This window comes from Micromesistius poutassou (assembly GCF_964030765.1).
Source record: "Micromesistius poutassou genome assembly, chromosome: 16".
Taxonomy (NCBI): domain Eukaryota; kingdom Metazoa; phylum Chordata; class Actinopteri; order Gadiformes; family Gadidae; genus Micromesistius; species Micromesistius poutassou.
Window position 1 is genome coordinate 65,370 of NC_140286.1, and position 22,139 is coordinate 87,508.

Here is a 22,139-nt window from a genome sequence, read left to right on the forward strand (position 1 = left end):
TGCGCAGGAGCTGGAGTCGGTACATGAACGCCACACTGTCTGATGGGTTCATGCAGAGAATGCCATTTTTCCACGGGGCTTAATTCTTATTCCGCCTTATGATGTTAAAGGTGATATAACATACATTAGTGTGTATATGCTACACGTGGACCTCCTACGATGACGCAATTTCATTGGGATCTTGAACAGTCGTCTCGTCACGCTAATAAAAACAAATAAACCGCTAATAAAAACAAATAAATCCCGGAAAAAAAAGTGTTTTCTTGTTTATTTTATGATTTTTATCATATATTTAAGCAATAGATCACGACAGGCTGTGGCGGCGACCCCCTTCACTGTGGTATAATGACCGTGTATCACTGACTGAAGTGATCTATTGCTTTTATAAAACGGTTACGTAAATATGGCGAAATGAAAGCCATAGACACCCTCAATTTTGAAAAAGCAAGAAAGTCGGAAAAGCGTTTTTTTTAACGAATACAAAAAAGTAGTCCCTCCTGGCTGCCGGCAGTGTACGGCGGTTGCTATGCAACACACTGTAGCGTCCTTCAGAGAGAAGGCTACAGACGGTAGCTTGGTTCGCCGGCAATTTAGCCTACTATCGAGTTCACTCGAACTCGATAGTAGGCTAAATTGCCGACCGTGTGCCTATTGCTTTACAACATTTCCACCCTCTCCAGCAATCAACATGTTTTTTAGGCTTCAGTGAACTGTGCTATCGCTTTTATATATACATAAACAACAGTTAGAGTTAGGCGCGGAGTGATACTGAACTCCGTAAACTGAACGGGCGTCATAGCTGTGTGTATACGCTCAATATACAACGGTTGGGAACCAATCAGATCGCTTGATTTAGGCCCCCCTAAAGGTGTGTTCACACCGCACTTCGCCCCGCGACACGTTTCAATGTTAAGTGAACGTGTAGACGCGAATCGGGCGAATCTTTTTTTCGCCGATACGCGCGACAAGATTTGATTGACAGCGCGAAATTTTTCCTCGTGAACGGCGAGCGCGTTCACGTGGATTCGCGCCGCGAATAATTCGCCCCGCGAATAAAGTTAAAATATTTCAACTTCTTCGCGGCATTCGCGTTGAAACAGCCAATCAGCGTTCACTCCCTGTGGGTAACGTGGGTGAAGTAACGTAAAACAGCCAATCAGCGTTCACTCCCTGGGTGACGTCACGTAACAGCCAATCAGTTCACTCCCTGGGTGAAGTAACGTAAAACAGCCAATCACCGTTCAACCGTTCAGTGAACCGCAGCTTGGAGGAGAAAGTGATTGTTGCCGTTTGCGACTCCCGCTCTATATCTACATATAATATATAAATATCTATATCATATAATATATACGATATATATAATATCACGGCACAAAGCGGTGTGCGCCTCCGGATTATATTATTAACCCATAAACGACGGGCTCTCCCTCTTCCACAACAGACACACATCTCGGCCATGGTTGATGAGAATGGCATGAATGACCGTTGCCAGGCAAAAAAAAAATTCGCCCCGCGAATGCACACAAAAATGCACAGCGACAGATTATGATTTGTCGCGCGGCAACATTCGCCTATTCGCGCGAATAGGCGAAATGGGACAAAGTGCGGTGTGAACACACAGTAAAAGGAAGCTTTAAAGGAAAACTATTAATTTAAAGGAATAGTTCACCGATTCAGAACCGGCGGAGAAATGTAAAAAAAATGTGTTCTATCATTATAAAATCGCTATTATAATGTAAAAAAAAGAGTTGGTTTCTTCCCTCAGTCTGATGATGCGTTTTATTATCGATCCGTCTCGGAAGTCCGAGGACGTTGCCTAGCGACACGCACGAACACGCCCCTTTTACTCGGACGGCGAACTTGCCTTAACCCAGTCCGCCAGTCGCCCAGCTGTCCTGATTACATGTAATAAAATAAACAAGAAAACACTTTTTTTTTTCCGGGATTTATTTGTTTTTATTAGCGGTTTATTTGTTTTCATTAGCGTGACGAGACGACTGTCCAAGATCCCAATCAAATTGCGCCATCGTAGGAGGTCCACGTGTAGCATATACACACTAATGTATGTTATATCACCTTTAACATCTATAAGGCGGAATAAGAATTAAGCCCCGTGGAAAAATTGCATTCTCTGCATGAACCCATCAGACAGTGTAGCGTTCATGTACCGACTCCAGCTCCTGCGCACTTGCCTTGTTCATCTACAGGGTGGAGAGAGAAACCGGAGCATTTCTTGTAAATGGTGTGACCCCCCCTCCTCCACCCAGCTCAGCTTTAAGAGGCACCGTAGAGAGACGGAGCTCACATCCTGCAGCCGGGACAGCCAAGGTAGGACGGAAACGTTCTCTGATCAGTTGTATTGACACCGAATACAATAAAGTTGTTGTGGTGCTGATTCTGTGCACCCGGTTGGAACGTTATCGAATGGACGTAATCAGTGGTTATCAGCCCCATAACTAACGTTAGAAGCGGTTGTTTTGTGATGATTATTGTGGATTTTACTTCAAGTTTCATTGTGATTTATGTTATTACAAGTGTGATATTTAACACTGAGTTTTTCATGAGGTCTAACCGGAGCTGGTCTGGTCTCTGTGTTGAAGGCTGAACCTGGACCTGGTCCAGACCGATACAACCAGGTGCGTCACTTTGTATTTCATGGTCCCATTGAGAGTTAATGTTTTAGCGTGCACACACACACACACACACACACACACACACACACACACACACACACACACACACACACACACACACACACACACACACACACACACACACACACACACACACACACGTTAAAAGTTTTAAATACCAAAGATGGCTCTTCGTTTTGAGCCAATGGGAAGAGGAGTTTCAGCGCGGTTTGCGTCGGGAACGGATTGTCCGTGACCGTACTATCGATCCATTTCATCATCTTGTGTCTTCTGCCGCTACGCAACAGGATGGCGGCCGCATTTCTTGCGCCCAGCAGCCAATTATGCGGCGTCTACTCTTTAGGGCGGCACGAGCACACGAGAAAAAAAAAAAAATCATCCGCGCCGCGAAGTGGTTTTCTATTATCGATCATATTATATTATATATATTATTGACCAATGTGGGGGGAATTGGCACATTGGCGCCCCCTGCGGCTGCAGGCGACCCTGCTCGCTGAGAAGGTGCCGTCACAGAAGCTGTGTGAGAGCTGCCCTGCCCCAACATGATGAGACGCAGCTAGAACCGCCGCCCACCACGTCCACCACCATCATCCAAAATGTGATGTCAACAGACCAACAATAGTCAGAAAGCCTACAGAGTCTATAGATAGTTAATGTGACAATCACATTATTAAAAATAGACTTGGAGCAATGATTTACAAACTATTTATTTGGGAGCATGCTTTTGCAAGTAGTTGGCCTCCCCACCTGCCCATACGGACGGCACGTGCCCGGTATAGAGCAACACTCTAATGGAATTAGTGGCTAAAGTCAGTCACACCTCGAATTCCCCCCCCCCCCCCCCCCCCCCCAACATAAAAAATATATTTATTTATTTTCACTTGATTTAAGCCATTTAACATTTCTTTACGTCTTAAACTATGTGGCTTTACTAAAACATATTTTCACCACACTCACAGCACTCACTGCATTTTCTGCGGGAAATGCATTTTCCAGCAAAATATGAATTCACCCTAGTATTTTAATAAATATCTTTGTTATTATATTGGGAGGAATATAATGACTTTTATCTTTTATCTTTTTATATTTCATACAGATATTCTACCTTACAAGAAGGCACAATTTGCTGAAGCACTGTTTTCAGATGGCGGTGGACGGTGGTCAGACGGTAGAGCTGGCAGCGCTGGGCCGGCCCTTCGGTCTGGGGATGCTCTACGACTGTCGCAGCGACAAACTGATCCCCGGTAAATACGATATAACGGAGACACGAGATCTCTTGTTGTCGTTATTTTAATTCACGTGTGGTGAAATGGATGCGGATCGGGCCACATGTCATTATGGATGTTATTAATATAAATATTAACTCAAATAGATCTGGAAAATGCTATTTGAAAATGGTTTTATCAACAATTACAGCCAAACCATATCACATAGGTTCATAGGCCTAATTGATGAGAAGAGAAGAGATTATTTAATCATATTAATTGCAGAAAATATGCAATTTATGTCGTAACCTCCACTCGTTTCCATAATATCTGCTACTGTGGTGGAAATGATCTTGTGAAGGTAAAATAACTTCTTGTTATAGCTGAGCATTGAAGCTGATTTAATTCAGCTGGCAGAGAGAGCACACAACACAGCTATCAGGAGCTTGTCTGATCCCTCGCTGAAGATACTTTTCAGAGGGTGGTCTTTTAAACATCACAGTTGTCAGCGTGGATTTAACATGGAAGCCCCTACATTCAGGCTGACTGAGATAACACACTGTGACAAAGACAGTGGCAACGCACAGGAGGCTGACCAAGATAATATGGACCTCATTTTCATTTAATTAGGTCCACTTAAGACAAGCAGAGCTCACAATTATCCATTACTCCATTGTCCACCACACTACACTACCCATGAGCCTCGTTGATTCTTTACAAGCAAGAATAATATTGAAATAGTTTACCCACTTACGTACTCATTTACTTACTATCATGGCTATATCATATTTACTGTGGTATATCATGTTTATTATTATAGTATAGTTTGTTTTGTCCTTAAAGGTTTGTAACAATTGCTAAGAAATCCTAGGATATCAATATAATAGTTTAAATAAATTATAGACCAGCCTATATCATCCCACATCAGGACCATTCCACACCTACATTTATTTTTATTTAACGTTTATTTATCCAGGTATATAACACATTGAGATAACATGTCCTTTCAAGGGTGACCTTGCAGCTTTCTTAGTAGAGCATTTACTTACAGTAGGAAACCATACGCTGATACATAAAGAAAATGTATATGTTTTGTATGTATTCCTCTGAGCTCGGATTCTGATTTGTTTTCTCTTTGTCTTCTTTTGAAGCTCTGACACTTTGGGACCGGGAAGCCTTAGAGAAAGAAGCAGATGAAAGACCCCAACCCAACAGTGAATTTGAGATAGTTGAATCTGACTCCATCGAAGACAAATCTTCTGCATTGAATGTTGGAGGATCACTGAAAGCCAGTTTTCTGTGTGGACTGGTTGAGGTAGAAGGCTCTGCTAAATTTCTCAAAGATTCAAAAAATTCCAGGAATCAGGCTAGAGTGACACTAAAATACAAAACCACCACCAAGTTCAAAGAGCTGTCAATGAATCACGTTGGCAGAGGTAATGTGAAGCATTCATATGTGTTTGAGTCAAAACTAGCAACACACATAGTGACAGGAATCCTTTATGGGGCACAAGCCTTCTTTGTGTTTGACCGTGAGGTGTCACAAAAGGAAGATCGGCAAAACATCGAGGGCAATCTAAAGGTACTGATCAAGAAGGCCGCCTTGAAGATAGACTGTAACAAGGCAGACATAGACATTGCAAATGTTGACAAGTTCTCCTGCAAGTTCCATGGGGACTTTAACCTTGGGAAATACCCTGTGTCTTTTCATGAGGCAATAGAAGTCTATCAAAGCCTACCTAAGCTAATGGGACCCAACGGAGAGAACGCAGTGCCTCAGAAGGTCTGGTTAATGCCACTGAAGGCTCTAGATTCTGCTGCTGCTCAACTGGTTCGACAGATTAGTGATAGATTAGTCAGGGATGCTCAGAATGTCCTGGAGGACCTCAACGAGCTGGAAAGGAGATGCAACGATGCAGAAAGATGCACAACAACCCAGCAATTCCCACAGATTAGCAAAAAGGTGAAAGTTTTAAAAGAACTAGTTTCTCAGTATAAACTGAAATTACAGAATATTATGGCAAGGAAACTCCCATTGATCAGAGGAGGAGGAGAGGAGGAAAGTGTTCTTGCAAAGATCCTGAAAAGGGCACATTCTTCTCCCTTCAAAAGTGATGAACTGAATGAGTGGATGGAATGCAAAGAGACAGAAATCAAAATCATCAGCTCTCTGATTGACAAAATGCCCAACATGACGATCGTCACCAGTCGCAACACTCTGCAACAGGAAATCCACAGTGGAGATATACCACATGCAGTGTGCTTTGTCTTTACCTCCCTGGAAACCCCAGACCCTTACTTTTCAGCTCTGTCCAAATACTCAGAAGAAACCCACCCAGACGACGTGTCATGTGCTTATGATTTGGAAAAGGAACAATGGTTCTTCTCAAATGTAACGCACGAGAAAATAAAGCTCTTCAAAGATTTTGCAGAGGCCAACAAAGAGAACAAAAGCATCAGGTTCCTAACAGCTGCAATAAGAGATGATGAGAAGAAAGGTGCAACTCTCCACCTCTACAAGGATGGCTCCTTAGTCACCGACAACTTTGAACCACCTTCGAAGCCAGAAATGTCCACAGGTGCCATAACCCATAACAGTGTAACACTGAATATTTCCCCACCTCGATTTGGGTTGACAACTGTCACCCACTACACTGTTGAGTCGTGTGTCCATGGAGACAATGTTTGGCATCAACAAATGGAGAGCAAGGCTGGAGATGTCACAGTGTCCGACTTGCAGATTAATGCAGAGTATCAGTTCAGGTGTAGAGCCCAGTGCGCAGTCGGCCTCGGTCCGGCCTGTGAAGCTTTAATTAAAACCTTACCATGCAGTAAGGTTTTAAGTTCTACAGAGTTATCATCTGAGCGGTTAGCAGAAGCTGTTAAGAAAGAAGGCAGTAAGATTACAGGACCTGCAGGTTGTCTGGACGTTTACACTCTTCCTCTGAAAGTCCAGCCCATGAATGTAGAGGGGTGTGAGCACTTCATATTTGGAAAAGACAAAGTTAAACGGAACCGCACCATCATAGTTCTAGGAGCCACTGGGGCAGGGAAGTCCACCCTGGTCAATGGGATGATCAACTACATCCTGGGGGTCACATGGGACGATACCTTTAGATTCAAGTTGGTAGACGAGGGCACGGCCAAGTCTCAGGCTCACAGCCAGACCTCTGAAGTCACCGTGTACAAGCTCAACCACCGAGAGGGCTTCCAGATCGACTACTCCCTGACTATTGTGGACACGCCGGAGTTTGAAAACACGGGAGGCATAGAGAAAGACAAGATGACTATACGTCAGATAGAAAAGCTTTTCACAGTTAAACTTGGAGTCAGCGAGATTGATGCCATCTGCTTTGTGGTCCAAGCGTCTCTAGCTCGGCTTACACCAACACAGAAATACGTCTTTGACTCTGTGCACTCCATATTTGGCAAAGATGTGGCAGAGAACATCCGGATTTTGGTGACATTTGCAGATGGCCAAACCCCTCCGGTTCTCAGCGCAATCAATGAGTCTGAGGTCCCCTGTCCAAAAGAGAAAGATGGTTTACCAATTCACTTCAAATTCAATAACTCTGCCTTGTTTGCTGACAACAAGGTACCTGGTGCGAACAACAAAGGGGAAGACAATGATGACGATGTTGATGATGGGTTGATGATGATGATAGGCGGGGGTGGGTTTGATAAAATGTTTTGGGACATGGGAACCAACAGCATGAAAAGATTCTTTTCTGCTCTGTATTTCATTGAGACCAAGAGCTTGACCTTAACCAAGGAGGTGCTCAGACAGAGAGGTGAGCTGGAGATCTCCATTCAGAATCTCCAGATTAAGGTGAAATTGGGCTTAGCTAAACTTGAGGAGATTGAACAAGAATCTGAAATTCTCCAAATATACGAGGCAATGATCACAGCCAATGGGGAATTTGAGTATGAGGTCAGCATCATGAAACCTGTCCAAGTCGACATTTCCAAAAAAAGGAATTGCTTCAACTGTCAGCAATGTCGAACGACCTGCCACTTTCCCTGCTCCACACCAAACGATGCTGACAAGAGTCGTTGTCCTGCCATTGGGCCAGACGGCAACTGCACACAATGTGAGAACAAGTGCCATTGGTCGGTTCATTTCACCCAAATGCATCGCTGGGACTATGAACAGCTGACGGAGAAACGAACCTACAAGGACCTGAAGGAAAAGTATGAGAAGGCCTCTAAAGAAGCCATGTCCGTTGAAGACATCATCAAAAAGATGAAGCAGGAGTACGAGTGCCTACAGGAGGAGATGGTCGGGCTAATGGAGCGCTCAGCCCAGTGTCTCAACACCCTGAAGGAGATCGCTCTGAAGCCCGATCCACTCTCAACACCTGAATACATCGACCTGCTGATAGGGGTAGAGAAGTCAGAGGCCAAGCCTGGCTACCTGGAGCGCATCGAGAAATTACTGCACATGTGGAATGAGGCGGCAGACAGAGACGACAGAAACATAGGCGACGACCTAAATTGAATACAATATGATTGTTGACGGGGGGGGGGGGGGGGGGTGCCCGGTGGTGGTGCCCCCCCAGGCACTTGGTGCCCTACGCGCAGTGTGTGTTCTGCGTATGCGGCAGCGCCAGCACTGGCGGTAACCACGGGGATGGTCGCCCGCGGAGCCCAACTGCTCTAGATGCGGGGGCGGGACAGTCCAGTGGTTTGTACCTCTACCAGCGGAAAGGGACTGGGTCCATTTAATAACATGTGCTTAACATATTAAAGCTTTATCTCTGATTTAATAACAAGGATGCTCTTGATGAGAATTAACGGAGTAATGAAATTCATAGAAATTAAACATGTTGGTAAAAATGTTTTGTTTAAAAAGAAAAAATTGTTATTGGGTCGGCAATTGTTATTGAGTAAAATGCATAAATACGCTATATGTGAATTAATTTTCCTAATTCAAATAGAGGAGTGTTTGTTCAGCTCAGTTGCTGTTCGGCAACTGAGCTGCACTCTCTCTCTCTCTTTCTCTCCTCGTTAACCTGGACCTGACAACCTGTTCGCTCTCTGGCTGAGATAACATTGAGTGAGACTTCTGTGATTCACTCACTCTAGATCACAATGTTAAAATGAACATTTATTACCCTGATGGTGATTTTGTTTCTGTTGTTCTGTGTTCTTTATATGCTTGTCCCCACTCCAGCTGGAACACTGAGTGTATTGACTCACTGCTTCTTTGTCCTCATTTTTTGAGTTTATTGTGCAAATTCTTATGTGAAATTAACACACACAATTAATCACAGCCATTATGGATTATGGCTGTGATGTACTTTCATCATGAGATAAACATATCATCAGAGGGAGACACATATTTCTCCTTTGGGTCTCGAAATGAAAAGGTTTGGAACCCCTGTATTAGAGGACAAGAACAAAGGCTCTAAAAATAACATTTACTAAAGTATAATCATGTTGACGCATGTGTGTTACCTAAAAGAGAATTAAAGATGATTACAATGATCTGTGTTGGACTTTAAACCTTTTTATTTGATCAATGCCCATTTAATATTCTCAAATATTAGTTAAAAGTTATCCTTTGCAGGCTGCCCCTTCTGGTCCGTTTTAACGAGGTCATGAAACCACCAGCAGGGGGCGACAACAGTCAGATTGGTTTTGTGTTAACTTTGTATAACAGACGCTCACATTTATCGCCCCCAGCCACAGCTCTTCATTTTTATGTCAACAGAAGGTACTTTTCCCAATTGATAAAACACTGTGTGCGTGTGCGTGTTCCTAACACAACATTAATCAAACAGTGTCAAAATTTCCAATACAAAATATTCTCTGAAACAGAAATAATGAACAAATAAATAATAATAATAATAATGTCAGCGCATTTAATTAATCTTACCTCACTGAATACCACTGATTTTCACGCGTTTTCTTGTCATACGTGTAGCTATGATAAAGGACACATGTTTTGGCGTTTGAGGATGTACTTACAACCGGACAAAACTAAATAATTGGTTGAAATCGTAATGAATGAATGACTGACGGGCGATTGTTTACATCGATCTCGTAGTAACCGGTAAAGCCCACAATTCGCGCAAAGCATCACGGGGCGGTGGAAACTTGTGGATACAAAAAACTGTCTGATGTCTGACACATTTTATGAATAAAGTGTTCCCAAAAAGCATTGGACATGTGACCCACTATGTTGTGCTCCATGAACCCAATGTTGACAACGTGACATGACATGACTAAGCTACCAACACAAACAAAGAAAGGAAATGAACTACGTGTTGACAGCTGAACACTGTATCACATCATGAGCTGGCTGTTCTCAATTCACAACATGCATCCATCCAATCTAAATCAGGCATTCTGACCAAAACTCATGTAGGCCTACTCCCCACCACAGTTATTCCACTAATTACTCCACTATCGTCATCTCCACTATACCCAACACTGTACGAACGCAAACCGTGGATAAGTCAGGCTACTTGGTGGCTATGGCTAACATCAATTACAAGAGTTAAAACAGCCGACCACTTGAGTGCAAAAAACACAAAAGACCTCCCCACTGCACCAGCAAATCTTAAGCAATAAATATCGCGTCTTACCTTTATTTATGTGGTCTGCAGATGCATCCCGTGGTGTCGCCTGCCACATCCATTTAGTTCAACAGGTGATCGCTCTGTATGTCCATGGTACTACTGACCTGCTCTGGTGCTGTTTACCTTCATGTATTCAGGCTAAAACGACTTGATTGTCTTGATGCCTCATTATTGCATCCCAGCCAAAGAGTATCGGTATTAATACCTAATTCGTTGTCCAAGCCAGGCTGGCAGCTCATACAAAAATAAGTAAGGGATAATGTATAGAACGCCGGTCATTATCGGGAAAATAAGCCCCGACAGGGCGAACCGGAAACCGACGCGAAGCGGAGGGGTCTTGCTTCGCTTGCTTTCCTTGACAGCGGTCATTATGTGCTTAGCAATGGTCAATTATCAAAAAATAATTCACCGCCGGAAGTCGGGAAGGCCCATGCAAGTGAACGGAGTGTTCCACAGCACTGAGAAGAGCCGTGTAATAATCCATAATATTTAAACTCAAGTTTTGTTGTCTTTTTAAGTGGTGGGCACAAAGTGAATCTTGACGAAAACTGGTGGGTAGGCCTACTCGACCCCAGCGTAAGACGCCTATATGGTTACGACGTCTTAAGCATGCAGTGAAAGTATCAGAGGCTCATTGATTTCTATTGGAAAAATAATACATACATTAGATATCTATATATCTTAGGGACTTATAGACTGTATCTCTGTTGCTGCAGCAGCAGCGTTTATTCTGTCTTGACACTTTGTATTGATATTTTGTATTACATTCTTCCCTTAAATGATTATGTTTACAGTGATTGTTTTATATGTATTTTTTTTATGTATGTCGCTTTGGATAAAAGCGTCTGCCAAATACTTAAACATAAATAAACACCTGAAAGTTTTTATATCAGCTAAAACCACCAATCTGTTTCACTATATATATATATATATATATATAGCCTATATATATATGAGAGAGAGAGAGAGACTACTGTGTATTTAGAGTATCTTTAATTTATCTGATTATACGAGACACTGTCATTTTTGTATTTTTTATAATATTGCACATTTTACTTTTTATAGTATAATATTTGATATGTATAGATGTATTATATGTGTAGATTGATATGTAAAGACTTTTTTTTATTTTATTTTATAACCCTTTTTATTTTAATGTTCAAACTGCTTTGGCAATGCAAATGTATATTTCTCATGCCAATAAAGCTTTTTTTTAATTGAATTTGAAATTGAGTTGAGAGCAAGAGATCATGTGCTGCTTACTTTTATATTATTAGCCTCTCTAGTTTCCCCCTCTATCAACGTGGAGAGGATGTGACGTAATGGCATCGCGTCGAAACATCGTCATCCAATCACAACTCTAGAGTTATGATCACATTGGCGATTGGCCCGCCCTCGATGAATGGCAGTTCTTGGTCCCTTCCACTAGGGGGCAGCCCTACTCCTTCAGAATATCAAACTGACCCTTTCCAACAGAAAAAAGTGACAGTTGAATATTATCTGACTACTGAATTGCAGACTCCGGCGCTGGAGTGAAGATTTTCATTCTCAAACTCTTTCTAAATGTCAGACATCCTTCTCAGGCCCGGGATTGGCCAGTTAGCCATAGAAACGTGAAGAGATAGCAGATCTGTGTTTAAACTTTAAGGTAACCATCTTAACTTTAATTTCGGTCCTATTTTAGTAACGTGACCAAATTACATTGGTGACTTTGTGGACGAGAATATAAGAGAACAGGCATTTGGGTTAGTTTCCCCTTTAAGGACTATGTTTCATTCTCCACTTGTAGCCTATTTTGTAGCCTATTTTAAAATACCAAAAATGTTTTCACTGAAGAAACATGCTTGCTGTGGTGATGTGGTGATGGTTTGTGGTCAGTTAAGTCAGCGTGCGAACGGTCGGTCAGTTAGACTTAACGTTATTTTAATGTTTTTTTAATCAATAAATGAAGGAGACAAGTGGATGAACTTATCTACTTGCTACGGCCAGGGTAGGTCTGTAAATACTGACACCTAGTGGTGAGAAGTAATAAGGTAGGTTTGTCTTTTCTGTAACAATTTTCAGAGGTGTTTAGTCAAACAAACCTTGGAAACATATTGACCAAAATGTAAAATACCACTGAATTTCAATGAATTCCTCGAAACAGATTTTGAGGAATGCATTTTTTGCCAGAAAACAGTAATGAGAGATGCCACTCATGTAACTCTGACATTCAAACATCAATGGTCAATGACCGTTAACACTACAGTACACTGGAGCCACCAGTCTATCAAACTACAGGTCGTCAAATGGGTTTCTGTTTCTCTATTGGCCAGTCTCGATCGGAGTGACAGCTTGGCAACATCCACAGTTAGTAACGAGAGAGGGAGTTTTGAAGTCCATGATGAGACCGAGCGGGACTCGGGAGCGGAGTTGCCAAGTTGTCACTCCGATCGAGACTGGCCAATAGAGACGTGTCTTACATCTTTCGGCGTAGGTCCCGCCCACGAGATTCAGCTCAACAGCAAGCAAAACTTTTGGATTCACAAGCAAAACTTTTGGATTCGCAAGCAAAACTTTTGGATTCCCATTAATACATTTTTAATCACATTTATTTTACTTGCAATAAAACATTTTTTGATTGCAGTGTCGATAGTTTTGCTCTCAAATCTATTTTTTGATTGCAGTGTGGAAAGTTTTGCTCTCAAACCTATTCTGTTTGATTGCATAATAAAGACACAAATTTACCTCCATACAATTGCACCGGGCGCAAGATAGGGCTTCTGTTTGGCGCACATGGCTAATTTGCATACGCGCACAGGACTGGCTGGCTCCGCTTGGCAAAAAATATAACATATTTGTGAATAAATGTTAAAAATTCTGAATACTGGAGATGGTGAGCTTAAAGACATTTAAATTACCATTAGTGACAATAAAAAAAAAAATATATATAATTATTTTTTTTGACGGAATTTGAGACCCCTAGAGAATTTTGGTAGTCTATATATAGTAGGACTCAAAATTATTTCATCAACTATTTTTGCTGTTTCCGTCCTTAATGCGTTAAGGCTTGAAAGAACAGTCTAATTTAATTATGTAATTTTTAAAGAAAATGTATTTACACCCTCCAAATGTGCATTTGTTTTAAGTTTTGACAGTAAAGTGCTTTACTAAGCAGAATCAAGCAGTGTTTTAAAAATATTTTAAAATTTGGTTTACACTTAAACAAAAGATAAGTTGTTCCAATTAAAGAGAAACAATCAAGAACATGTTAGCAGATATAATGTACTTAAAACAAAAAAATAAAATGATGGTAGTGTCCACATCCTAACAATGACATGTCTAACACCAGGTTTCAATGGTACACTTTGCGAACACATTTATTACAAGTTAAAATGGTTAAAAATCCCAAACCAGACTTGGTATCATCATCATCCAGTGACAACGCGCAGCATTGTTAACAAGCAAATCTCAATCATTTTATGCTTTTTAGGTTGCTAGCATGTAAACATTGCATTCTTTATAAAAATATATATAATAAACTGAAACCACCACCGCAATAACAGGAGAAATCCACGATGGACATTGTGTAACACGGGGAACAGGGGGACACCAAGTGGCACTATGCCCTGTCTGATGAGTGGGGGTCTCTTCACCATCGTTAGCTAACACTAACTGTAGGAGGCGCCACAATGACATGCATAACATATCATTAAGACCTAGGGTAAAAAAAAAAAAAATGAACAACCGAACAAGCAGTGATTATAGTAAGAATGCAAGTACAGCTAATGCGTTGGTGTTGACTACATCCACACCCAAGACAATCACAGGTGTGATACAAGACAGTTTTAAAAATAATAAATCACAATAATGCATGTCAAAGAGTGGGGAAGGCTCATAAACCGCCCTTATTCTCCAATACGAGTTTACAAATTGATCAGTAACTTTAAAATCATTTACATATTTCGACCACATTTCTTGTTCCGTACCATTATTATAAACATGCCATCATTCATGGCTAAATTAACTGTTAAGTGTGAACAGAGAGTGGTCGGGTCGAGAAACAATCTTCATATCAAACGGTTTTACAAAACCTCTCCTTTAGAAAACCCCTTCAGCCACCTTTACTTAAACATGTCCCATTGTGGTACAAAAACAAACAGGGTGGCCCTTTTTAGTCTTCTGAAGAGTCTGCTGGGCTGAATGATCAGAAGTGTGGTTTGGGATAGGGGTGGGGATAGGGTGGGGGGGGGGGGGGGGGAGGGGTAGAGGAGGGGATAGAGGTCACATGTCCAGTTCGTCCAATTGTCTTTTCCCTGCTTTGTTGCCGTGCGCCAGGTCGCATTATAATAATAAAAGAGACAGGAAAGGGCAGGTGGAAATTAAAAAAAAAGAAAAAAGAAAAAAAGCCTTCCAAATAAAATCGATTCAAGTTAAAACTGAGGTTAGCGGTTAAAAAATAAAACTACCACTACGATCTTCCACTCTGCCGCGTTCCTGAGTTAGCGTCCGTGCATGGCGGCGGTGAGGCCGAGTGTGTGTGTGTCAGTTCATCCCACAGGAAGCCGCCCGCCGCCGCCGCCGCCGCCGCCTGCCGCCGCAGCCGCCGCCGCCGCCGCCGCCGCCCCGCGCGTCCTCACACCGTCTCTATAGCGGCTCGGGGGGGGGTGGTGGTGGTGGCGGTTAGCGGGCGGTTAGCGGTTAGCGTCGCCGGCGGGCCGAGCTAGTAGTTGAGGAGGGGCTCCCTCTCGGTGTTGGCGTAGCGCTGTTTGGCCGCAAACACTTTGGCCTTGTTCACAGACGGACCTGGGAGGCGGGGACAGGACATGGTGAGCGCGGTGAAGACACAGTGCTCCCGAGTGATGGATGTGACAGTAAAGTCTACTCCTGATCTGAAGGGATTTCACCGTCCCACAATTTCCGTAAGAATTTCATATTAGACCTACCTGGGCAATAAAACAATGATCGTATCGCGATAGACTTTTGATCAACATCAATATAAAATATGTTCAATATATATATATATCGATGAGAGACTGGACCAACGAATCTAGCAGCTGGGTTTGTTACACAAACACGGTTCCATACTTCTTTACAATATTTGAGTGTTTTTCATCGTTGTATCGTCATTGGAGTATTTATCAATGAAGAACAGTGGAAGGTGAAATTAAGTGTTAAACAGAAGTGTTTAAATCCAGCACGGTAATTCCTTAGTCTTTTTAGGCCATTAAAATTGTCAATAGTTATCGATACCGATCAATATGATCAAGTTATATCGTGACATGTCTTTCAGTCATATCGCCCAGGCCTATTTCATCTATCTTTTAACATTCACTATTTATGACACACACACACACACACACACATTTTAAACATCATGCTCAGATTTGTATGGGCTTTCATCGTTCATTCCACTGTACACATTTAATAAAAGCGCAACAACATTAGAACGACCTTGGAGCGTCCAGATTCACCCTTGACGCGTGTGACCACTGACCTATGTAGCTCAGCAGCACGGGCAGGAAGATGAGGCCGTGCGTGGCCCCCAGCAGCACCATGGCCAGGTACATGCGGAAGTAGAAGATCTGGAAGATCTGAGACTTGGACAGCGCCAGGATGAGGATGCCGCCGAACTTAGTCAGCGTGATCCCGCTGAACACCTGCCGCCACGCCGTGGCGGGAGAGGACGACGACATAAAGAAAAAGAAAAATCCACTCACACTTTATTCATCGAGTGCTTTCTGTGCAAAACTGCGATCCAACGTGCGTCGTACTATAAAAGGCCAGGAAGTGTGATCAGCCGACTTGAAACTCTGACACAAGCATGTTTTATGACGGTAAGAACGTCATTGGAAACATGCTTCCTCATATCCCAAATGTTAAAGGGGTGATATCATGCCACCAGGTGTGAGTGTGATTAGTCATTACATGGCTAATCACTAGCCGTTTCTCAATTCGCGTTCTCGTGTGTTCTCGTGTACTTGCGTTCTCGATAAACGTCATCAGTGGTGGCCCAAGCACTGTTCCAATTCCAAGTACGCGAGAACGCGAGTACTGTCGTAAAACCCGTGTGTGTTCTCGATGCGTTCTCGATGAGGCCGTTCCACCGAGGACGCATCGGAGGTGACTCGTGTGGACTTGGGAACCGTTAAATATCCCAGAATGCATCATCGAGTCCGCTGCTGTTCCAATGTGCAGAGTGCGTACTCGCGTTCTCGGAAGTCTGTACTTGAAAGTCCGGACTTGCCGAGTACGTACTTCCAAGTCCGCGAGAACGTAGTCCGCGTACTTGGTATTGAGAAACGGCTACTGTTCCTGCTCCGTGTCAAACCAGTAGGCCTGGTTCCGGGTGTGTGGGGGGGGGGGGGGGGGGGGGGTGTGGGGGCGCTACTCACCGAGCTGCCCATGTGGGCGAGGGCCTCCTCGGCCCGCTCCACCCGGCTGCTCTTCATGCTGACGGAGAAGGCGCGCACGATGTGGCTGCAGAACTCCACCGAGATGCCGCAGCTCTGAGCGCACGGAGGAAGACGACCGTCATTCATTCATTCATTCGTTCGTTGAGCTTTTTTTTACGATTCAGCACACTTTTTATTATCAGATTGACTGGTAAATGGTAAACGGTCCTCATGTATACAGCGCTTTTATCCAAAAGCGCTTTACAGTGTTGACTGACATTCGCCCGTTCGTGCGCGCATTCACACACCGACGGCGGAGTCGACCACGCAGGGCGACAGCCAGCCAGCTCGCCAGGAGCAATTAGGGTGAGGGCGTCTTGCTCAAGGACACCACGATACTCAGCTAGGAGGAGCCGGGGATCCAACCCAGCCAACCTGCTCTACCTCCTGAGCTAATGCCGCTCGATTGACTTGCAGTGAGTTCAGCTGCACGTCTTTAAGGAGTGGTTGTGGGGCGGAGGCATCTTGCTAAACGACGCCCGAGGCTCTGAACCCAGTGGCCTCTCGGCCATGACTGATGTGATCTACTGAGAGGGTTTCAACGTCTGGGTTGCCGTGGCAAACCGAAGGAAGTGGCTGTTCCCTTTCTCTAGCACGAGGCCGTCTCCACAGTCACGTCTTTTGTTCTAGAAACCACCACTTCCTTCTTTGGCACATTCTCAAAATGTATATATGGCCTTGTCTGACGCCAACATGTTGCCGTTTTTTCTGTATAATAATTCAGTATTATCAACGACTACCATAATCCTCTAGCTCGCAATAGTTGGATAAATCAACACTCAAACTAATGAAGGAGTTGCTCTGCATTTAAAAACACAATTCCACCCCCCCCCCCCCCCCCCACTTCCGTTCATCCGTGTCCCATTTACACACCCCTCAGTTTCCCCAATGAGCAAACTAACCCTCCATTATTCCTTATCAGCGCCACAGCTCCCTGCACCGCAACCATGACCTTTGCCCTTATTCTCGCCAGCCGTTTTATGATCCAACGGGGGGGGGGGGGAACAGCCACAAGGGGGAGTGTGTGTGCATGTGTGAGTGCGTGCGTGCGTGCATGCGCGTGTGAGCGTGTGTGTGTGTGTGTGTGCGCGCTGCAGCCTCACCATGACCAGGTTGACCAAGGACACTGCGTTGAGGCTGATGCCCCACAGCCACATGACCCCGAACATGTTGACCAGGATCATGGCGATGGTGAGCTCACCAGGGCCGCCGCCCACACCTCGAAGCCCAGCAGCACCGTGGACACCACGAAGATGGCCCCCAGCGACACGCCCAGGTTGAGCGCCGTGTCGTAGGCGATGGTCAGGTACTGCTCGTAGAACACGTAGAAGATGCTGCGCAGGGGGACGAGAGAGAGAGAGAGACACAGAGAGAGAGAGAGAGAGAGAGAGAGAGAGAGACACAGAGAGAGACACAGAGAGGAGAGAGAGAGAGAGAGAGAGAGAGAGAGAGAGAGAGAGAGAGAGAGAGAGAGAGAGAGAGAGAGAGAGAGAGAGAGAGAGAGAGAGAGAGAGAGAGAGAGAGAAAGAGAGAGAGCGACAGCGAGAGCGAGAGAGAGCGAGAGAGACAGACAGAAACACATGGTTACGATGTGTACGTACATTTCAAACCCTAGCCCTATGTGAATACCAGGAGCAGATATTGCCAGGATAACCTTCAATAATGTTAAAGGATAGGAAGAAACAATATTGAAATTAGCTAAAAGATAAGCTTTTTGTGTTGATCAGGGCTTCTGCAGATAAAGACAATTATGACTAGGAATTTAAAAGTAACGTAAATTAAATAGGACTTCTAAAGTCTAATTTAAGAGCGTATTGTATTTGTTTCGGTGCCGAGGAGTTGACCTCCTCACTGTGAAACGGGTCAGGGACATCGAGGAGCGGCAATAAAAGAAAATGGAAATCTGAGGTCAAACATTTGCTACGCGCCATAAACAGTGTTCAGTCTTACTGAAAAGAAGGACCAAAATGGGAGAAAAACAACCCTTTAATGAAGCGCACACACACACACACACACACTCAACATATTTCATTCTTTCTACTTGAGCTCCAAGTTTAGCAGAAAGAGAAAGATGTCACAACACAGCTTGGTAATTGGGGGTCATGCAGCGAAGCAACCTATTGTTTTTGTACTGTTTCCTATTATTATTATGATTCAGCCATGGGAGTCTATGGCAGCCCATAGAACCCAATGGTAAAAGGTTGTGAAATTTGGCACACTGATTCAGGAGAGTCCCATAAGCCCTCACAGCAAATTTGAGGTCGCTAGCCCATGAGCTCTAGCGCCACCAACAGGTCAAAGTTGGACATGCATTCATGTTTATAACTTTTGAACCATTCAACCAACATTCACAAACAAGACATCATTGTAATCCTTGGGCCAAGCCGAGTTCAACACACCCTAATGACATCATTTTGCGTCGTGATGGATTTTCCGCCATCTTGGTTTATGTCAAAAACCTTCAAAATGTTTCACACATCACACATTTTGTCCAATCATCTCCAACCTTGGCACATATGTTGACCAGACCATGCCTCACAAAAATTATCCAACAGATTTTTCCAAATTCAAAACCGTTTGGCCGCAACAGGCAATCAAATTCGACCACGAAGCCGCCAAACAGGAAGCAAGCCAATTTCTCAGCAGCCTTTGACATATCATAACTTGTAACCAAACAATGTACTTACTGCAAGTGGCTTTGGATAAAAGCGTCTGCTAAATGCCCTGAATGTAAAGTGTAAACACATCGGGCAGGTTGAAGTCTATATTTTCTTGTGTTTCCCATTATCAGACATTGTTGTTTTAAAAGGTGACATATTATACCACCAATAGGTGTGAGTGTGATCAGCCGTTACAAACAAATCTGCTTTGAAAATCCGCCTCTTCGGACGTCACGAGTGGGCGTGTCCACCGAGATGTATGACGGACAGATGAGCAACGTTTGCTACGGTCCACTGGGCTAGGCTGGCGGACCGATCTATCCAGCACACATCTAGGGTGGGCAGTGCGCCCACTTGTGACGTCAGAAGAGGCCGATTTTTCGAAACGGCTTGTAGCGGCTTGTCACACTCTGGTGGTATTGTGTGTCCCCTTTAACCGAAGATGGACCTCACCTGTAGGGGAAGACCGTGTGGCCCAGGGCCTGCGTGATGTTGTCCGCCAGCACGCGGGCCATCTTCAGGGCCTGGATGTAGTCGGGCGAGTCCTTTAGGATGGTGTGGTAGGTCATGAAGTAGCTGGCGCCCACGCCAGTGTCCCCCAGGACCACCGCTTTGCTGTAGGCGGCGTGACCTCTAGGGGGGTGGGGTGGGGTGGGGTGGGGGGGGGGCAGGGAGACAGGACAGGGTTAGGCACGCAACCCCTTGTGTAGGCCTACAGAACAGGTCTCTAACTTATGCAGAGTTACAGTAATTAGCCGGTCATAGTGTGGGCCGGCCAGTTTCAGCCTTTTTAACTCAATCAAGTTATTGCCTTAAATGTCTATGATTTATGTTATTTCATATTATTATAAAAAAAATAACGTTTTTATTATGTTATTTTCTTCTTAGAATAGGCTGACAAAAGTCCCCTCAATCTCTCCGTGACGGACCAATATAGTTGCATAGTCTTTTTATTAATAGGAATAACGTGACAGCCGACAGTTAAAAATAAAGAAATCCAAGTGGCAACACGACACGAGTTCCTGCACATCAGCATGTGATGCAGAAGTGAAAGTGGAAGGAGGCTGAATGGAGCACGCCGTCACGCATCTTTCAATGAACCCTGTGCTGTCATGTAATAAACCCAAAACAGGAATTACCCTTTCCCACACTTGACGTTGGGGTTGTCGGACAGGAACATGGGCAAGAAGTGCATGAAGTCCTCCCCGGTGGGCCTCTGCTTCCCAGCGGGGGTCATGTCCCGGCAGTGCAAACAGGACGGATCCACCACTGAGGACAAAAAAAACCAGGGGTCACTCCACTTGTGGACCGTTATGGACGGCCGCAGAGTCAACCCCACTTTTGACTCATGAATGAAAAAACGTCAAATACAAATGGCTTATGTACACAAAACGCTTACAAACACAAAAATTCATCCAATTTAATTTCCCCCATGTTAGATTCTAGGATTTAGGGGAGATTCATTCTCATTCTCTTAAGAGGAGAGAATGAATGAATGAATGAATGGATGAAAAAGATCTAAAATGGTATTTCGATTAGGATTACAAATACACATCGAGGTGGAGGTTGAGACTCGAGTTGAGATTTGGTAGCACGTTTAAAAACAGGAACCAGGGCACCACAGATGCAGGTGTACCTGAGGCGTTGCAGAAGGCGCCCGTGGTGTTGTAGTAGCGGCAGCAGCTGGAGCGCGGCTTGATCCAGTCAAAGTAGTCGTCCAGCCACGACGACGGCGTGTAGGCGATGGTGGTGCTGGGAACGGCGTCAGGTGGGGAGATGTTAGGAGATGGTTTCACTGGTGGTGCCAAGTGACAACATTGCCGTGCGCCTATGGCCTACCCCGTAGTACCTCTTTAAACCGTCGCCAATTCAACGTATTATTCTACCTCCATGTAGTACAAAAAAAAAAAATATTATATTATAGCATAAAGATTTTTCATTTAGTCATTTATTAGCCAAGCTTGCCATTAGCTTGTAAGCCAAGCGCTTGTCTGATGACAGCCAAAACTATGACTAGCCAAAACTCATCGTCAATTAACTCCGTCTGTCCGTCCGTCCGTCCGTCCGTCCGTCCGTCTGTGTGAGAGTGTGCGTCCGTCCGTCCGTCTATTAACATGAGTCACTAACTAACTCCGTCCGTCCGTCCGTCCGTCCGTCCGTGTGAGAGTGTGCGTCCGTCCGTCCGTCTGTCTGTCTGTGTGCGTGAGAGTGTGCGTGTGTGTGCGAGAGTGTGGCGTGCGTGCGTGCGTGCGTGCGTGCGTGCGCGTGTGCGTGCGTGCGTGCGCGTGTGCGTGCGTGTGCGTGTGCGTGCGCCTCATGCGTGCGCCTCATGCATGAAGTCAGATCCGGAGCGGCCCTTACTACTGGCTGATGAGCGATGCGGAGTAGACCTGCTGGACCAGGGAGTCGTTCCTGCAGCCCACCCCTCCACACACGGCGTTCTGCCGTCGAGGCTGCTGTAGTTCAGGCCGTCCTCCACCACAAAGTACACCGGGGGGCCCGTGTGCAGGTACGTGCTCAGGTTCTTGAAGTACTGCAGCACGTACGAGTCCTGGACACGGGCACACGCCAGAAGGGTTTGGTTCGACACATACGGTCATGG

The 22,139-nt window shown here is 44.5% G+C and overlaps 2 protein-coding genes across 2 annotated transcripts in view; one reads left to right on the forward strand and one right to left on the reverse strand.

The window, feature by feature from the left end:
* The first annotated feature begins 2,319 nt into the window (after positions 1 to 2,319).
* On the forward strand, positions 2,320 to 9,104 carry LOC311361165 (uncharacterized protein). Its single transcript, XM_084481376.1, has 3 exons — positions 2,320 to 2,636; positions 3,799 to 3,898; positions 5,011 to 9,104. Exons 2-3 carry the CDS (start codon positions 3,799 to 3,801, stop codon positions 8,355 to 8,357), a joined length of 3,447 nt encoding a protein of 1,148 aa, XP_084337502.1. The 5' UTR covers positions 2,320 to 2,636; the 3' UTR covers positions 8,358 to 9,104.
* A 5,917-nt stretch (positions 9,105 to 15,021) lies between these two features.
* The window catches only part of npc1 (Niemann-Pick disease, type C1), a 20,898-nt gene continuing 13,780 nt past the window's right edge, over positions 15,022 to 22,139 (reverse strand). The window contains 10 exon segments of the mRNA XM_084481375.1: positions 15,022 to 15,228; positions 15,920 to 16,082; positions 16,818 to 16,931; positions 17,981 to 18,075; positions 18,078 to 18,211; positions 19,991 to 20,170; positions 20,677 to 20,806; positions 21,174 to 21,289; positions 21,899 to 21,980; positions 21,983 to 22,088. Coding sequence (XP_084337501.1) covers positions 15,146 to 15,228; positions 15,920 to 16,082; positions 16,818 to 16,931; positions 17,981 to 18,075; positions 18,078 to 18,211; positions 19,991 to 20,170; positions 20,677 to 20,806; positions 21,174 to 21,289; positions 21,899 to 21,980; positions 21,983 to 22,088 — 1,203 coding nt within the window. The 3' untranslated portion in view covers positions 15,022 to 15,145.